Raw genomic sequence first — 17946 nt, 5'->3', positions numbered from 1 at the left:
ACAGCAAAGGAAATCATAAACAAAATGAAAAGACAACCTACGGACTGGGAGAAAATATTTGCAAATGATGCTACCGATGAGGGATTAACTTCCAAAATAAACAAACAGTTCATACAGCTTAATATCAAAAACACCCAAACAACCCAATCAAAAAATGGGCAGAAGACTTAAACAGACATTTCTCCAAAGAAGACATACAGGCACATGAAAAGATGTTCAACATTGCTAATTATGAGAGAAATGCAAATCAAAACTATAATGAGGTATAACCTCACACCAGTCAAAATGGCCACCATTAAAAAAAATCTACAAATAATAAATGCTGGAGAGGGTGTGGAGAAAAAGGAACCTTCCTACACTGTTGGTGGGAATGTAAATTGGTGCCGCCGCCATGAAAAACAGTATGGAGGTTCCTTAAAAAATTAAAAATAGAGTTATCATATGATGCAGCAATCCACTCGTGGGCATACATCGGGAGAAAACTCTAATTTGAAAGGATACATGCACACCAATGTTCGTAAGAAGCACTAGGTACAACAGCCAAGACATGGAAGCAACCTAAGTGTCCACTGACAGATGAATGGATAAAGAAGATGTGGTACATATACAGAATGGAATATTACTCAGCCATAAAAAAGAATGAAATAATGCCATTTGCAGCAACATGGATGGACCTATAGATTATCATACTAAGTGAAGTAAGTCAGACAGAAAAAGACAATTATTATATGATACCACTTATATGTAGAATCTAAAAAAAATGATACAAGTGAATTTATTTACAAAACAGAAACAGACTCATGGACACAGAAAACAAACTTATGGTTAACAAAGGGGATAGTGGGGCGCGAGGTTGGGGTGGGGGAGATAAATCAGGAGTTTGGGATTAACATATATACACTACTATATATAAAATAGATAAATAACAAGGACCTACTATATAGCACAGGGAACTATCCTGTAATAACCTATAATGGAAAAGAATCTGAAAAAGAATAAATATATATGTGTATGTATAACTGAATCACTTTGCTGTACACCTGAAACTAACGCAACATTGTAAATTAACTATACTTCAATTTTAAAAATGGTTAAAAAAAAGTATAGCACCTCTGAAACACAAAACTCTAAATTTTGTGTGTATGGTTCAGAGAATACATAGACCAGACTGACATAAAACCTACATGCTATCATCTCCAGCTAAGTACAGATGCAGTCAAATATTATTTGATCCTTCTGGAACTTTTCAGGCTTCCTTGCTTGCTTTTCTCATCTCCCCATTAAAAAGAATTTACCATAAATATCTAGTAGCTCATTCCTATACAGGGGATAAATTTCAGAGACTGCAACATTAAACAGCAGATCAGCTTTAAACACATGGAGTCTGTTTGCCAATACCTACAGAATGCACTGCATTTTCCACAAAGATTAATGAATTTCTCATTATACCATCATTCCCAAAATAATCAAAGGCAAATAAAGAATATTGCAACCAAGGGAAAAATTAAGCAGATTGGGCTATCAGTTGCAATTAGGTTTTAAAGAACAAAGGCATTTGGGAAAGGGGCTGGCACACATCATCCAGAATTCAAGATGGGCTTTCCTGCATATCTACAACAGCAAGAAACTGGAAATGTATAAAATAGCCCATGTGAATTGCATGCAGAATATAATGAGGACCTTGGAGAAAACCAGAATTAATCATTCACACAGATATCTCCAAAGAAAATGAAAAAGAACAAGATGTGAAGGGGGGTATAGGGCACTTGTAGGTTCTGACATGGACAAACTCTGTATTACCCAAATGTTTTGGAAGACACACCACACTTTAAAATTAATCTTGCTCTATAGCTCTACAGAGTCAACAGTAAGTGAGAGACTGCTATTAGCAAAGAGATATGACAACCAATAAAAGAACAAACAAAATAAACTGACACATGATTGCAAAAGGCCCAAATGCAAACTTAAAACTGTCTAGAATAAAATGGAATTATACTTAAGCAGAAATATGCCTCTTCTTCCATTACTGTAGTTCACCTCCTGCAATAAATCAGGGCCAGTGTCTTTTATTTATGTGTAAACCCATATTCCTCGTAGGCAAACTGACCTAGGTGGCAGTCGTTTATCCTAGTGCTCTAATATATATCATAAATGATAAGATTGGGAGAAACAAAAGCTAGGTGTTTGAGGATGGAGTTGGGCTGACACTCACCACAAACTTCTCACCATTCTGCTCCACATGTTTGTATGTGGGGACCGATATGGGCACTGCTTGCTTTTCTGTGTAATCATAAAATGACTGTCCCAACGAGTCGTCACTGGGATCTAGGTTATCTGCCTCATGAGGAGGTACAGATAACACTGTCAAGATCAATTCCTTCTCGCCTGCTCGGATCAGGTCCACCACCTGCTTGTGTGTCGCCCCCTCAACATTCACGCCGTTCCTAAGGGGAAAAAGGGAAAAAGACAATCCCATAAACCAGAAGGGTCCAAACACCTTATAGCTCCACCCTCCTGCCCCCACTCCAGTGTCATGAAGTATGAACCACAAAATAAAAAGATCAGTTTGGTTCCAGAAAAGCTGTTTACGTTTTTGCAAATCATAATGTGAAAACGTGTGTGTGAACTTATGGCAGGGGGAAAAAATGGCAACAGGTGAAAGGACCTACCCTTCCTCTATGCTAGAACCTCGCACACAGCCTCAGGAAAACACAAGGGAAGGAGGGCGAAGCTGAGGTGGGAACAAAGCTTTTAAAGCCAATTTCCTCATCCTAACTAAGCACGTATACAATACAATAAAGTGGCTTTTAACAATCCTGCCATTTGAACTGTTCTTTGTCCTTTTTAAGTTTCTTAGAATTGGGAATTCTGTCAAAAGAAATTTTTCACAAAATATGCTCCCTTAATTTGTAAAGACCCAAAAAGTATGACTTAAGATAGTTCTTTTACATTTGTATCTGATTTCTCCCCATATCTTAAAAACGGTCAACTTAATTTTCCTTTATACCAAGTTTCATCACCTTGGGAATTAAATGATATATATCTTCATACACGCTAGTTTCCTCTATCACTCAGTTTTTAAAAAGGCAAGGAGAAACCTCTCTAAAATTTTATATCTGACCCAACTTCCTTTGTTCTCCCAATCACTTCAATTAGTATCTACTTTTTTTTCTGTTCTGTGCTATCTCACTTAAAGCCCTGTGTAATCAGTTCAAACTAAAAAATGTACCGCTAAGTTTACGTAGTAAATCAACCTATGCATTCTCCTTCCTGTTCCACTGTGTATAAAAAGCTGAAACTAGGAAAAGTACAAGGTTTGGAAGAACAATAATTTTGTCAAGAAAGATGCTGAGTCTCACAAAACTCACTCAGCAAACTGAACTACCTTCCCAGAATGCTGACCCCACCCTTTATCTCAGCAAAAACCACTAGGCAGCTAGCTGACCTGGAGGTTCCCTCCATGGCTATCCCAAGAGGGTTAGGAAATACACACCTGGCCTTTAGTCAACTTGATAAAAGCTTATCTACCCTTTAAACTCTTTTTCACTCTTGTTCCAAACCATTAGGGTTTTTCCTTCCTGCAAATGATGCTAGGTTTAGTAACAAGCCTTCCACAAACTTTTCAATCACTGGAATTGTCTGTCAGAGTATGGTATCTGAAACATCCATTTATATAAACAGAACAGGCAGGAGATCATCCAGCTAATAAGCCTCCTTCCTTAATCTAGGTTTAACAATCTAGCCAGTAAATTCAGTGCTCTTGACATTTCACAACCTAAAGTCTAACTTAAATACACACACACACACACAATACAGCAATTTTACAACTGGCTAGCTATAGAAGAAAATAAAGAGCTCCCTCCACTGATGGAAATTTGAGCTTTTAAAATTCAGATCAGGTCAGACCAGTGGCCAGAAAAAGTGGTCAGTTCTTTGATCATAGAGCAGGATGGTAAAATAGAAGAAAATGGGCTTTGGAGCTAGATCTACATGCGTTCAAATCCTGGCCCTGCCAGAACTGGTCTTAAGTCATTTAACCTTTCTTAGCATTGCTTTCCACATCTATAAAAGAGAGACAATAATAAGACCCTAACAGAGTCGTTGTGAAGATTAATGTAATAAAACATGTAACTTGCCAAGATCAATGCCTGAACACTCATATCAGAAAGTATATTAAGGAAAGAAGTACTATGTATCTATGGGTTATGAAGAGATTTTGGTTAAAGAATCAATGTAAACCTAAAGTTGGGGATTGGTAAAGCATTTCATCTGAATCTTTGACCTAATTACCAGTTCTGGGAAAATATTTTGATGGTAGAAGAAATAAAATAGAAAAGGCAAAAGTTAAAAATCAACATAGAGAGTTTGATCTATCCCTAGGAATCTTAGCATAACTCATGAATATCCTTGTTAATTTTTTTTTAACAAAGTGAGGAAAACTAATACTGTAGAGATTGAAGTAAACATCTTGGATACTAAAATATGATTTTTATGTTAGTACAATCAATTTTATGAGATGAGCATTTGTGAAAAAAGTTTAAGAACTGATGCTCAAATCTTATTTTTCAGCTCCCTAATTTTTCCTAATTTTAAAGGATTTTTAATCTGGACTACTCTGTCGATAGGCTTGGGGGCGGGCGGTGGTCAGTGAACCCCTACAGGATCTGTATGTAAAATTATATTTGTCTACATATATGCATTTTTTTCTGGGAAGAGGGCCCACAGCTTTCATCAGCTTCAAAAAAGGAGTATGTAATCTCCAGAAAGGTTAAAAACTATTGTTTTCAATGCATACCTCCACCCATTCAGTTTTCAAGTCAGAATACACTGTTCCTTGGGTCACTCACAGAAATAAGCCCTGAAAATCGGCAAACTTAAGTGAGGCTTACTCCAAAAGCAGCCAGGGAGCAAGGAAGCTTGCTTAGGTTTCACTTCTTTAATAGTAAGACCAAGCTTCAAATTGGCTATCATCCCAAAAACCCTCTTTAAAAAATCCCCAAACAACAACAAAAACAAAAAAACAGGAAAGAACTACCAGTGTCATATTCTAAACACACTTGCTAATACTTATCTGGTTCAACTATAGAAGGAATTCTATACATTCCACAATTTAATACAAGCTGGAGATTCCTTCATTCCTCAGAGAATGAAATGGGTCAGTAAAAACCCCAGGATGCCTGATTTCAAAAAGGGCCCTCCCTCCTCAAGAATTAAGAGACCTTCATAGTCATAAAAATGTTTATATGATATCCCCTTTTCCACAAGAATGCTACTATACCAGGCTCATATTAGGTGTGGCCCAATTTGGCCGATTCTGAAGACAAAAATGAATGTAAACTATAAATTCTGCAGAAAGGGAACTTTCAGCACTACAGACTTCTGGTTCAAAGCGTGGGTTTTGGACTCAGAGAGACTTCCTTTTGAATACCAGTTGTGCCATTTAAGAGATGAGACATTTGGGGCTTCCCTGGTGGCGCAGTGGTTGAGAGTCCGCCTGCCGATGCAGGGGACGCGGGTTCGTGCCCCGGTCCGGGAAGATCCCACATGCTGCGGAGCGGCTGGGCCCGTGAGCCATGGCCACTGAGCCTGCGCGTCCGGAGCCTGTGCTCCGCAACGGGAGAGGCCACAGCAGTGAGAGGCCCGAGTACCGCAAAAAAAAAAAAAAAAAAAGAGATGAGACATTTGGCAAATGATTCAATCTCATAAGCCTCAATTTCTTAACTCATAAAATGGGGCTAATAATATAACAGAGTTGTTGTAAGACCTCAAATGAGATAAAGCTCTAGAATACAGTAATCACTCAATAAAAGGTAGTTATTCATGTGACAGTATTTCTATCAGCTGGGCAAGCAGGTTGGCAGTATTTTGGCCTCCTGATGATACAAACAAACCCTTTCTACGACCAATTTCCCCTGCTTTTCTTTTGTCTTTGTAACATAATCTAGATGGAATTCATTTGAAAATTAATGACTGAGCTCTCAACCAATGATAATAGGAAACACAAGATAGTCAACTTCAAAAGAGAACTACCGCATCAGAGAACCACTAAGTCCTATACCACACAAAAGTAACTACTGCCCAGTGGGTTCTACCCATCAATGCTTCTTCTACAAAGAAAGGCTTAAACACACCATCAAAAAATTTCAACAGATATGTGATTAAACAAATACAGTAAAATGTTAATTATAGAATCTAGGTGGTAAACAGGTATTCTCGTGCAATTCCTTCAACTTTTCTGTATGTTTGAAATTTTTCAAAATAAAATGTGGAGAGGGCTTCCCTGGTGGCACAGTGATTAAGAATCCACCTGCCAACGCAGGGGACACGGGTTCAAGCCCTGGTCCGGGAAGTTCTCACATGCCGTGGAGCAACGAAGCCCATGCGCCACAACTACTGAGCCTGCACTCTAGAGCCCGCGAGCCACAACTACGGAAGCCTGCGTGCCTAGAGCCCATACTCCGCAACAAGAAAAGCCAACGCAATGAGAAGCCCACGCACCGCAACGAAGAGTAGCCCGCGCTCGCCACACCTAGAGAAAGCACGCACGCAGCAAGGAAGACCCAACGCAGCCAAAAATAAATAAATTAAATTAATTAATTAATTTTAAAAATAAATAAATAAAATGTGGAGGGAAAAAAGAAGGCAACCAAAAAATCCAACCATCCACAACTAGGACCAAAATTTAGTTTCCTTAGGCACCTAGATGATACCCAATTACTTTGTGTCTTCAGCATTGTAAAGATACACTTGATAATTTTAATAAAATGCCCCTCATTTTTTACATAAGACCAAAATTTGACCCCACTGGAGAGGCCTTTAGCTAGCTAATGGGAGTGGCTTTAAGACTTTTATTCAACTAAAGTTAGCCAGCTGAGGAAACTGCAAAGCTAATATAAACACTCCCAAAAAAGCAGAGGAAAAAAAGTTCTAAATAGTCAGGATTTGTATACTGTTTATGAAGGAACCTGTATATAATGAAATTAGGTATGGATGGAAATATGACACAGCCAATCACTATACGTGCCACAGGAAGGAGCCATTCTATGTGGTAAGCAGAATATTATTTTGACCCCCTGTGACACGCAGGAAAGTAATTAAAGTGTAGTTAGTCCCCCAGAGGCAGCTTGTAAAAAACAGACAATAAAGTCCTATAACTGCAAGCAGTAGGAGACACTTCTCAATTCTGTAGGTTAAAACACAACGGCTACATGTTCACAGAAAGGTTAAAATAAAAAAAGTTTTGCCAAGGATGTGGAAGAGATGGAATTCTCATGCATTGCTGATGGGAGCATAAAGCAAAAACAATCCGGCAGTTTCTTATAATGTGAAACATACACACATTTACTATATGACCTAGCAATTCCACTCCTACGTATCTACCCAAGAGAAATGAAAACATGTTCATACAAACAATTATAGTTGAATGTTCATTGAAGCTTTATTCATCATAGTCCAAAACTGAAAACAGCCAAATGTCTATCAAGAGGTAAACAGATAAACTGTGGCACATTCATGCCACAGAGTATTACTCAGCAATAAAAAGGACCAAACTACTGATGTCCACAATATGGATGAATCTCAAAAAAACACTGAGCAAAGAAGAGAGAAAAGAGTCTGTTTGATTTGATTTCATTTATTTGAAGTTCCGAATAGACAAAACTATTCTATAGTGATAATTATCAGATCAGTGGTTGTCTGTCAGGGAGGGGGCGGGGGTAGGGGGTACAACAGACACAAGGAAGCTTTCTGAAGTAATATATGTGCTCTATATCTTGATTGGGGTGGTAGTTAAGTGGATCTATACTTTTCTCAGATTTAAAATTCTCAAAATGTGTGCATTTGACTGTATGTAAATTAAACCTCAATAAAGTTGATCTTAAAATAAAATTATGTAATATCCTCATTTATAAATGTAAAATAGTAGTCTATCATCAGAGTGAAACAGCCCCTATTCTACTTTTAGATTACTCTGAATTTTTTTTTTGCTGTTATTGACAATGTTGTTATGAAGATCCAAATAGATGAATCTCCACACATATCTGCAGTAGAAAATTGTTTAATGGATAAAACACACCCTTTTCCTTCACCTCCCATATCTTTGTGGAAAATAAGCTAAGCCTTCAATACTTTCACGTCTTACAAGCCTATTTCAACAAAATAATGAAGAGAAAATTAAGCCAGAGCTAGTTTTACCCCTACTACTGCTTTGGCCTTTTGTCTTAACCTCCTAAAAACAACAGGACACGTATTTCAAGCCTAGTGTAGTTAAGAACGTCAGCAACAGATGATTATAAAGTTAAGCCAGAGAGCAACAGCATCTCTGTCTAGTTTATTAAAGCCATAATGTGAGAAACATCAAACTCACTCAACACTTGATTAATACTATTATATTACATTATAAATATAATTGATCTTTTTTAGGAGTCCTAGAATCCCCTTGTTAGATTTTTAAGCATTCAAGGCTGTAAAGCATTTTCTTCTCACAGAGTATTTGAAAAAGAATTTGTCCAGCCAAATAGCTAACATTAGAAAAACTTTTAATGACATTGAAGTACATCAAGCAAATGAACTTACAACTCAAAAAATATTTATGGGGCCTCCCTGGTGGCGCAGTGGTTGAGAGTCCGCCTGCCGATGCAGGGGATACGGGTTTGTGCCCCGGTCTGGGAGGATCCCATATGCCGCGGAGCGGCTGGGCCCGTGAGCCATGGCCGCTGAGCCTGCACATCTGGAGCCTGTGCTCCGCAACGGGAGAGGCCACAACAGTGAGAGGCCCGCGTACCGCAAAAAAATAAAAAAATTAAAAAATTAAAAAATAAAAATTTATGAAGACTATATGCAAACATGGAAAAGTCCTTATAGTATGTAAAATGCAAAAAACAAAGACTATAAATATTGTTTATTTGAGGTTTTTTGCATTTAAAATATAAAAATATCATCCATTGTGATCTTATGAGCACATAAGATATTCCTGCCCCCAAATAGACACAGTATGTAAACTATGAAAATAGCTAAGTTAGGGTAACTATGGAACTATGGGTAATTTTTAAAATTTAACATAGCTTTTCTATCTTTTCAATTACACAAAGCTTTTTAAACAAACTCCCTATCTTCTCTGCAATATATTTTCTTGGAAACTGGGTGAAGATCTTACAAGTTGGAGAAAAACAGTCCCCTGACTCATCAAAAGAACGACACTTCCTTTGACTTTTCACTGGTTCATTGCCCAGTTGTTGAGTACATCTATACTAGACACTAGAATATAAAAACAAGGAACTACTCTACTGAAATGTAAAGACATGTCCTTTTAAATTTTGCAGTTAAATCATCTGGCTGGCTTAGGTTGACTCCTTTTCATCCACCTCTGCCTCTCTGATATCTCTAACTTAGGCAAACAATCAAGTCACATAACTGACTAATTGTCTTAGCAATCACGCTGTACTTTGCCCTTACACTCTGGAGATAAGGGATTCAGACATGCACAAGCAATAAAAATAGCCAAAGGAAGTCAAGCTTGATCGTGTCTGTACCAAAGTACAATGCCAGGCCACTAAATATGAAGAACTTTTTGGAATTCTGTTTCAGAAATAATAACATTTTAGAACACCTAATTTACTGACAGGACAAGAGAAGTACAACTAGAGAAAGTAAATGGTCAAAGGTTTCTAAAATGCTTGCGTTTTTTCTAATAAACAATCTGGTTAACAATTTTAAAAGCACAAAACTATTATCTCAATTACTCTTAATGTTAACTTATGTGGAAAATGAGACGATGACTACATAAACAGGTAAAATCCTTTTGGAAAGCAATTTCACTGGTAATATGCATCTAAAGTCATAAAAATGTTCATGTTCTTTCAACCCAAAATGGCCTTACTGAGAATTTATCCTAAGGAAATCATCAAAATATGAGCTCCATGAGGGCAAGAACTTTACAGTGGCATGTAGACCATTCTCAAGTATTTGTTGAAAGAAATGAAATAATCCTGAACACAGAAAAAGCAAGGTACAAGTATGTTCATTATTTAGGTTGTTTCCAAATTTCTGTTCTTATAAAAAGTCAGCAATAGGGGGAAATGAATGGTAAAGAAAATTATAGCAAAACAATTTAACTATAAAGCAATCATTTAAAATTGTAAATATGAAGAACAAAATAATCTATAAATATGTTTGGGCCAATGTTATGTTAAGAAGTGGATTATAGGGGCCTCCCTGGTGGCGCAGTGGTTGAGAGTCCGCCTGCCGATGCAGGGGATACGGGTTCGTGCCCCGGTCTGGGAGGATCCCATATGCCGCGGAGCGGCTGGGCCCGTGAGCCATGGCCGCTGGGCCTGCGCATCCGGAGCCTGTGCTCCGCAACGGGGGAGGCCACAACAGTGAGAGGCCCGCATACCGCAAAAAAAAAAAAAAAAAAAAAAAAAAAAAAAAAAAAAAGAAGTGGATTATAAAAATGCAACTTCTAAAAGATAACATAGGAGAAAATCTAGTGATGGGTATGACAATGAGATTTTAGACAACAAAAATGTGATCCATGAAAGACAAAATTGCTAAGATGAATTTTATAAAAATTAAAAACTTCTGCTCTGTGAAAGACACTGTTAAGAAAAACAAGTCACAGACTGGTAAAAAAATATTTGGAAAACACATATTTGATAAAGGACTTGTATCCAAAATATAAAAGAACCTTAAAACTTAAAACTCAACAATAAGAAAACAAGCCAGTTAAAAATGGGCAGGGACTTCCCTGGTGGTCCAGTGGTTAAGACTCTGCGCTCCCAATGCAGGGGGCCCGAGTTCTAACCCTGGTCGGGGAACTAAGATCCCACATACCACAACTAAGCCCGAGTTCTGCAACTACTGAGCCTGTGCGCTCTAGAGCCCATGAGCCTCAACTAGAGAAGCCCATGTGCCACAAGGAAGACCCAGCACAGCCAAAATAAATAAATAAATAGATAGATAAAATTTTTTAATGTATTAAAAAATGGGCAAAAAATCTGAACAGACACCTCACTAAAGAAGAAATACAGGTGGTAAATAAGCATATAAAAGTTACTCAACATCACTCATCATTGGAGAACTGCAAATACCATTAAATACCTATTTGATTGGTTAAAAAAACAATAATATCAAATGCTGGTGAAGATGTGGACCAACAGCAATTCATTCAATGGTAGAGCCACTTTGGAAGACAGTTTGACAGTTTCCTAAAAAGCTAAACATAGTCTTACCATAAGATCCAGCAATCACACTCCTAGGTATTTACCCAATTGAGTTGACAACTTATATTCACACAAAAACCTGCACACAGATGTTTATAGCAGCTTTATTCATAATTGCCAAAAACTGGAAGCAACCAAGATGCCCTTTATAAGTGAATGGATAAACAAAAGTGGTACATCTAGACAATGGAATATTATTCAGCTATAAAAAGAAATGAGCTCTCAAGCCACAAAAAGACACGCGGGAATCTTAAATGCATATTGCTAAGGGAAAGAAGCCAATCTGAAAAGGCTACATATTGTATGATTCCAATTAATTATATGACATTCCAGAAAAGGCAAAGATCAGTGTGCTGCCAGGGGCTTGGAGGGAGGGGAGGGATGAATAAGTGAAGCACAGGGGATTTTTAGGGCAGTGAAACTATTCCGTATGATACTGTAACACTGCATACATGAGAGGATGCACTTGTCAAAACCTACAGAACTTTACCACACAAAGAGTAAACCTTAACATATGCAACTTTTTCTTAAATCAGTAGGTTCAGAGAATTCCAGGCTATAACAAGAGAATCTAACTGTATTTCAAATCTATTTCAAAAAACCTCATGGAAGCGGGTAGGCGGGAAAAGGTACAGACCTAAGTAACTGGAAATGAATGAATTCTGTAAGATTAAAGGCCAAAGGGGCTGCACATAAGTACTGTATTCTAGTCAATAAAGTTGTTTCCCGCAGGGGTACGGGGTAACAATTCTGGTATTACTATACATGTATACTGGAATTGAAAAATTAAGTAAATAAATGGTGGATGTAGGGAGCCAAGTTTCTCACTGTTGGAGTGGAAATGTACAAATCAGCAAGGGGAGGGGGATAAAACATCCATATGGTAATGAAGAAAAGCTAGAGACATCAGTAAGAACTCATGTTTAACTTAATATAGATACAGATGGTTACATATAGAAATATTTATAGATATGTGTATATACAGGGGTTAATAAACACATATATTTCTTTGCTCTGACAGCTGAGAGGACCTGAAAGAAAGTACACCCTCTTAGCAAGAACCATACCTAATGCCTAGATCTTGGTTTCTAATAACATTCTCCAGTAAAAAGAACCAGTGGCTCTTGGAGAAATGGCTGATTCTGGGACTGCGGCAGGAAACACACAAGATGAGCCTGGAGCACTGTGTAGTACCAGAAAGTAAGGAAGTGCTCAAAAACAAAACAAAACAAAAAAACACACATTGATGAGAGTATGGTAGAAGGGCACAGAAGCCAACTGAAAGAGCTACCAATGGCCGATTCTGGAACAACTGCAGCAACAAAATAAAGTGGCAGTATCAGATTATACAACCCAAAGTATAAAATAAATATCCATGAGCCCTTACTGATATAAATAAATGACAGATAAATTAATAGGGGAGAAGAGACATTCTTCTCCTATGCAGAATTCCAAATAAATTACACAGTTACTACATACTAAAGGAGAAAAGCATAACTTCCCACTCCTTAAGTGTGGGCTGCATATAGTGACTGCTATCCAAAGGGTACAGTATGAAGAGGGGGGAGAGGAGGAGGAGAATAACTTTAAAGTCGAGAAACCTGGCAAATACTACTTTAGCCAGATGATCAAGGTCAATATCAACAGTCATAAATCATGATGATACTATGTACAGTTGATATGAACTGATGAAAATGATACTTTACCTCCGTGACTGTCCTCCCCAAATCACCAAAACTCCAATCTAATCATGAAAAAAAATCAGACAAATTCTAATAGTCAGGCATACTATACCTGACCAGTACTCCTCAAAAGTGTCAAGGTCATCAAAAACAAGGAAAGACTGAGAAAATGTCACAGCCAATATGAGCCTAAGGAGACATGACAACTAAATGTAATGTGGTATCTTGGATGGGATCCCGGAATAGAAAGACATTAGGTAAAAACTAATGAAATCAGAATAAACTATGGGCTTCAGTTGGTAATAATGTATCAACATTGGTTCATTTATTTTAACAAATGTTAAACATGTAACAAATAACCATACTTATATAAGAGGAGAAACTGTATGGTGGGAGTGGGGGGATGTATATATGGAAACTCTACACTATCTGTTCAATTTTTCTGTAAATCTAAAACTATTCTAGAAAATGGTCTATTAATTCTAAAAATTAAATCACAAATTATATGTAACAGTATGACTTCATAACAAATATACATTAAAAAAGGACAGGCAAAATACAAAAAGTAGTTGTGTTAGGATGATAAGATGATGGGTGATTTTTTTTTCCTCAGTCTCCAAATTTTCTAACATTACTAACACATTACTTTTATAATTTAAAAAATGAATTTTATACCACTAAACACCTACTAGAATGAGCAAAATCCAAAACACTGACAACACCAAATGCTGACGAGGATATGGCTTAACAGGAACTCTCATTCATTGCTGGTGGAAATGCAAAAGGGTATACTTTGGAAGACAGTTTGGTGGCTTCTTATAAAAATCACATGCTCTTACCACCTGGATCCAGCAATTATGCTCTTTGGAGTCAAAAACTTTTGTCCACACAAAAACCTGCACACAGACGTTTATAAGCAGCTTTATTCATAATTACCAAAACTTGGAAGCAACCAAGATGTCCTTCAGTTGAGGAATGTATAAACTGTGGTAGATCCAGAAGACAATGGAATATTATTCATCACTAGAAAGAAATGAGCTATCAAGCCATAAAAAGACATGAAGGACACTTAAATGTATATTACTAGGTGAAAGAAGACAAGGCTACATACTATATGATTCAAACTGTATGATAATCTGGAAGAGGCAAAACTATGGAGACAGTAAAAAGATCAGTAGTTGCCAGGGCTTAGGGGGAGAGAGGAATGAATTAGCAGAGCATAGAGGATTTTTAGGGCAGTGAAACTACTCTGTATACTACAATGGCAGATACTGTTATTACAAATTTGTCCAAACCCATAGAATATACAATACCAAGAGTGAACCCTAAAATAAACTATGGACTCTAAGTGACAATGATGTGTCAATGTAGGCTCATCAATTCTAACAAATGTACCTCTCTGGTGGGGGATGTTTATAATGGTGGAGGCTATGCATTCTATGGAGAGCCCTAATTCACAAACCCTTACCAAAGCCTTTTTTAAGTATCAAAAGCAAAATTCAATATTTATACCAATATTTTAAGCACCTACATCTAAAAATTTAATACTGGGCAAAAGAGAGTACTAATAACAATAAAGTATGGCCCTGGCAGGGTTGAGAAACTGAGAGGTATGTCAATCAGCATCTAGTCTTCCCAAAGAGGGAAAAAAGAATCAATAACTTGTCAAATAAGCTGCTCACCATCACTGGGACTTTTTACCCTTGGCTGGGTGTTCTATTCACAAAGAATGCTGCCTGAGGCAGGAAAAGTACAAATAAGCATCATCTGTCTTTCGACCATAATACCTCCAGCCACAAGTAACAAGGGTTTACTACTTGGGAAGGAGTAATAGATTCCTCAAACCTTCTAGTTCCAAGGCAATCAGGAAACAAATATAATCTACACAGGTAGACTTATTTCTAAATAAATGAATCTTGTCATTCAATAAAAAAGTATAATAAGGCTTAAGGCTTTAAGGTATTTTAAAAATCAATATAAAATTATAATGAAGCTATTCAGAAGAAAAGTTCATTTGTTATCTGATAAAATTACCTGTAAGGCCAATGTAACAACTTGACACCAAGAATAAAAACAAACTTGTTCATTTCCCTCCTAATAAAATACAAAATTCTAGTCTTAGAATTTTAAAACAGCCTCCTATATTAAAATTACTAAGGCTTTGGATCTGTGCTCCACATGGCCAGGACACAACTAGTTTACACCTTTTATCCTAGCATAATTAATGGGCCCCTTTCATTTTCAAGTGTCTTGGTCTGGACAATAAACTATACAGTCCTCCTAGTTTTAGTACATTGTGTGTCTGGAAGACTCCTGTGAATATGCACATAGTCTCTAGGCACTTGCATTACTAGTTTAGATAACTAAGGGCAGAAAAGTACTTATGGTGGCTTGGAGGAATTGCTCTAAACTTGTTCATCCCATTGTGGTGAGGCAGGACGGGGGAGGTTAGGGAGGAGGAATAAGAATCAGGTCAGCTGGGCTTAAGAAATAACCTAAAGCTGCCACTTTCTCCACCAAACCTAAAATTCCTTAGTGCAAAGACTACATGTCATTCAGCTTCCTATCCCCAGTGTCTAATATTGTATGTGTCATGTAGTAAGCACTCATTAAAATTTTTCCCTGAGTGAATGAAAAAAAATTATTAAGATTAGCACATAAACTCAATACTGGTTTTCCTTCATGCACTTCCATAATTTCATTCCTTATTTTTAACTTTTATACTGGTTTCACTATTTAAAGGGAACTACTAAAAATATTATGCAAGCTCTACATTTTTCAAGCCTTAATATTATTTTGTTTTCTATTATGAGTAGCAATAAAAATAATGGTTAAGAGTAAAAGATGACATTCAATTATGTAAGCAATTCCAAAGTGAGGCTATGTTTTCTTTTACTGAAATATACTGAAAATAAAAGTAAATTGTTTTTATTAATTTTTAAAAAAATAAACACTGATTCCAAGGATAGCAAAATGAGGTAAGAAGAAGGAATAAGAAATAAACATGTTGACATTTAAAAAGCAGCCTTTATTTTATGTTAATTCTGGGAATAATCTATTATAATTATATCGTTTCATCTCATAAAAACTAAATAAATGCACCACACTTAGTTAAAAAATTTAAGCACAATGGGTTTCCTCACACAACAGAGGCTAAGTATTACCAGTAAAGTCTTAAAGAAATTTCCAATACTAAAGCTATAAAAGTATACATTTATCTTGTTTGGATAAGATTTTTTTGTTTGCTTACTTTTCAACTTTTGTCTTTAAAAACTTGATCAGCATATAACAACTCTATGGTTCAATTTAAATGTAAAGCTGGATGTGAAAATAGGTTACTTCTTCACACTGCGGGATAATGAATGCTAGATAAAGGTAAGAAAGTTGTTAATAGCCATAGTGGTTTCCCTAACCTGACTAACTCATTCTCCTCCTATCTACCCTATTTCTCAGGCCCCCTCAATCAGTTATTCACCAGCAAAACAAACATGATCAGTCCTAAAGCATTTCTCAACACCAACTCAGGCTTTGAGATCTGCTATAATTTGAACCATTGCCTAATGGCCAATTTAAACGCAACTCCCCAATGTTTTTAGTTTGGTGTACAGTGAAAGTTAATTAAAGAATAAAATCTACTTGCTTTATCAACAACCTTAGTTTGCAAGTCAGGTAAATTACCAAAGAAGGAATCTTAATATTTTAAAGTTCTATTTCACTACTATTTCTGAATTACCACATAATGCAATTAAAAACATGATTCTTCATGTGATCTGGTAAGTCTGTTCTGTGGTGACAAACTGCACCCTGAATCCCAACACCCATTTCCTAAATATTCTATTAGTCTCCAGAGGTACTGTATTTGAGTGTGAGAAGTGTAAATCTATCACTACTACTGAAAAAACAGTTCAAAATACCTTCGTCTATGTAAGAAGCCCTTAGAAATGAATAACAAGAGAGATACTTTTTAAGTGATATGGCCCTTCAGCAATCAAATACCATCCTTTAACCCAAATTAAATTTGCACAATTTCTTTTGGAAGCTGAGGAACACAGACTACAGTACAGTTTTTGTTAAGCTGTAGTCTATTTCAGCATATTGAATAAGAAGAAAGTTACAGTAAGACCTTTTCCAAATCAGCAACATAAAGGATAATTTGGTAGGCCAGGGAAATCTAAAATAATCTACTAGCACACAATTCAGAAAGGGAAACTTTAGTGTCACATTTCCTTGGATTCAAAACACCAGGTAAAGAGAACAAAACTCATTATCATTTCTAAGAAAAGAGATGCAAGTTACGTACCTTCAGAAAACAGATCCAAAAAATAGCTTTTAACCCTACCAGAATCAAAATGATCGTAATTTTGGGTAAAAAGAATTAAGTAACCTGCATGGTACATTCAGTAGACAAACTACACACTTTATAAATTACAAACGTTACCATGATTAAACTGATCAGCAAAAGAAGTGGAAGAAGTTTCCAAAACTTTCACAGAGGTCATCACATCTCCAAATATTAAGTTAATCAATCTCCCAATTTTCAAAACATACTAAATAAATATAACTAAAACTAGATAGGCCCACAGATATAAAAGTACTGTTGGGGGCAGGGGGTTGGAGGGGAGAGAGAGAGCTTCCTGGTTAATCGCACTGAATAGTTCTGTAAGAGTAATCAGCCTCTTCAAAGCAGCTGGGAGAAAATCCACACAAGCAGCTGACTCTGCAGACTGCTCTGTACTTTTCCAAAGAGAAGTAAACTAATTACTTGTGTTTCAAGTCCACAGAATACACAGACCTGTCGTTCTAGTCTCGCTCTGAGGTCTGACACAAGAATCTGCAATTTCAGATAGCTTAAGCAAAAACCATTTTTTTAAAAGATGTTTTCATAACAACGGAAGTTCATTAAAGGAAGTACACATAAGAGTACTCAAATGCAGTACCTTACTCTGCAACTTTAATACCTTGCAGATAGGTGTATTTCCTCAACTATATGAAAACCTTATTAGTTAGCAGGGAGCAATAAATAATAAACAAAAAAGACTACACAC

The 17946-nt window shown here is 36.7% G+C and overlaps 1 protein-coding gene across 1 annotated transcript in view; it reads right to left on the bottom strand.

Annotated features, from left to right (window-relative positions):
- Positions 1-17946, bottom strand: part of SNX27 (sorting nexin 27) — an 83593-nt gene that overhangs the window by 57388 nt on the left and 8259 nt on the right. The window contains exon 2 of the mRNA XM_082614377.1: positions 2213-2444. Coding sequence (XP_082470503.1) covers positions 2213-2444 — 232 coding nt within the window. The remainder of the gene's footprint in view (positions 1-2212; positions 2445-17946) is intronic.

This window comes from Mesoplodon mirus (assembly GCF_964341445.2).
Source record: "Mesoplodon mirus genome assembly, chromosome: 3".
In the NCBI taxonomy this organism is placed as follows: Eukaryota; Metazoa; Chordata; class Mammalia; order Artiodactyla; family Ziphiidae; genus Mesoplodon; species Mesoplodon mirus.
Note: the sequence above shows the minus strand (reverse complement) of the source record. Positions and strands in the feature narration are given on the sequence as shown.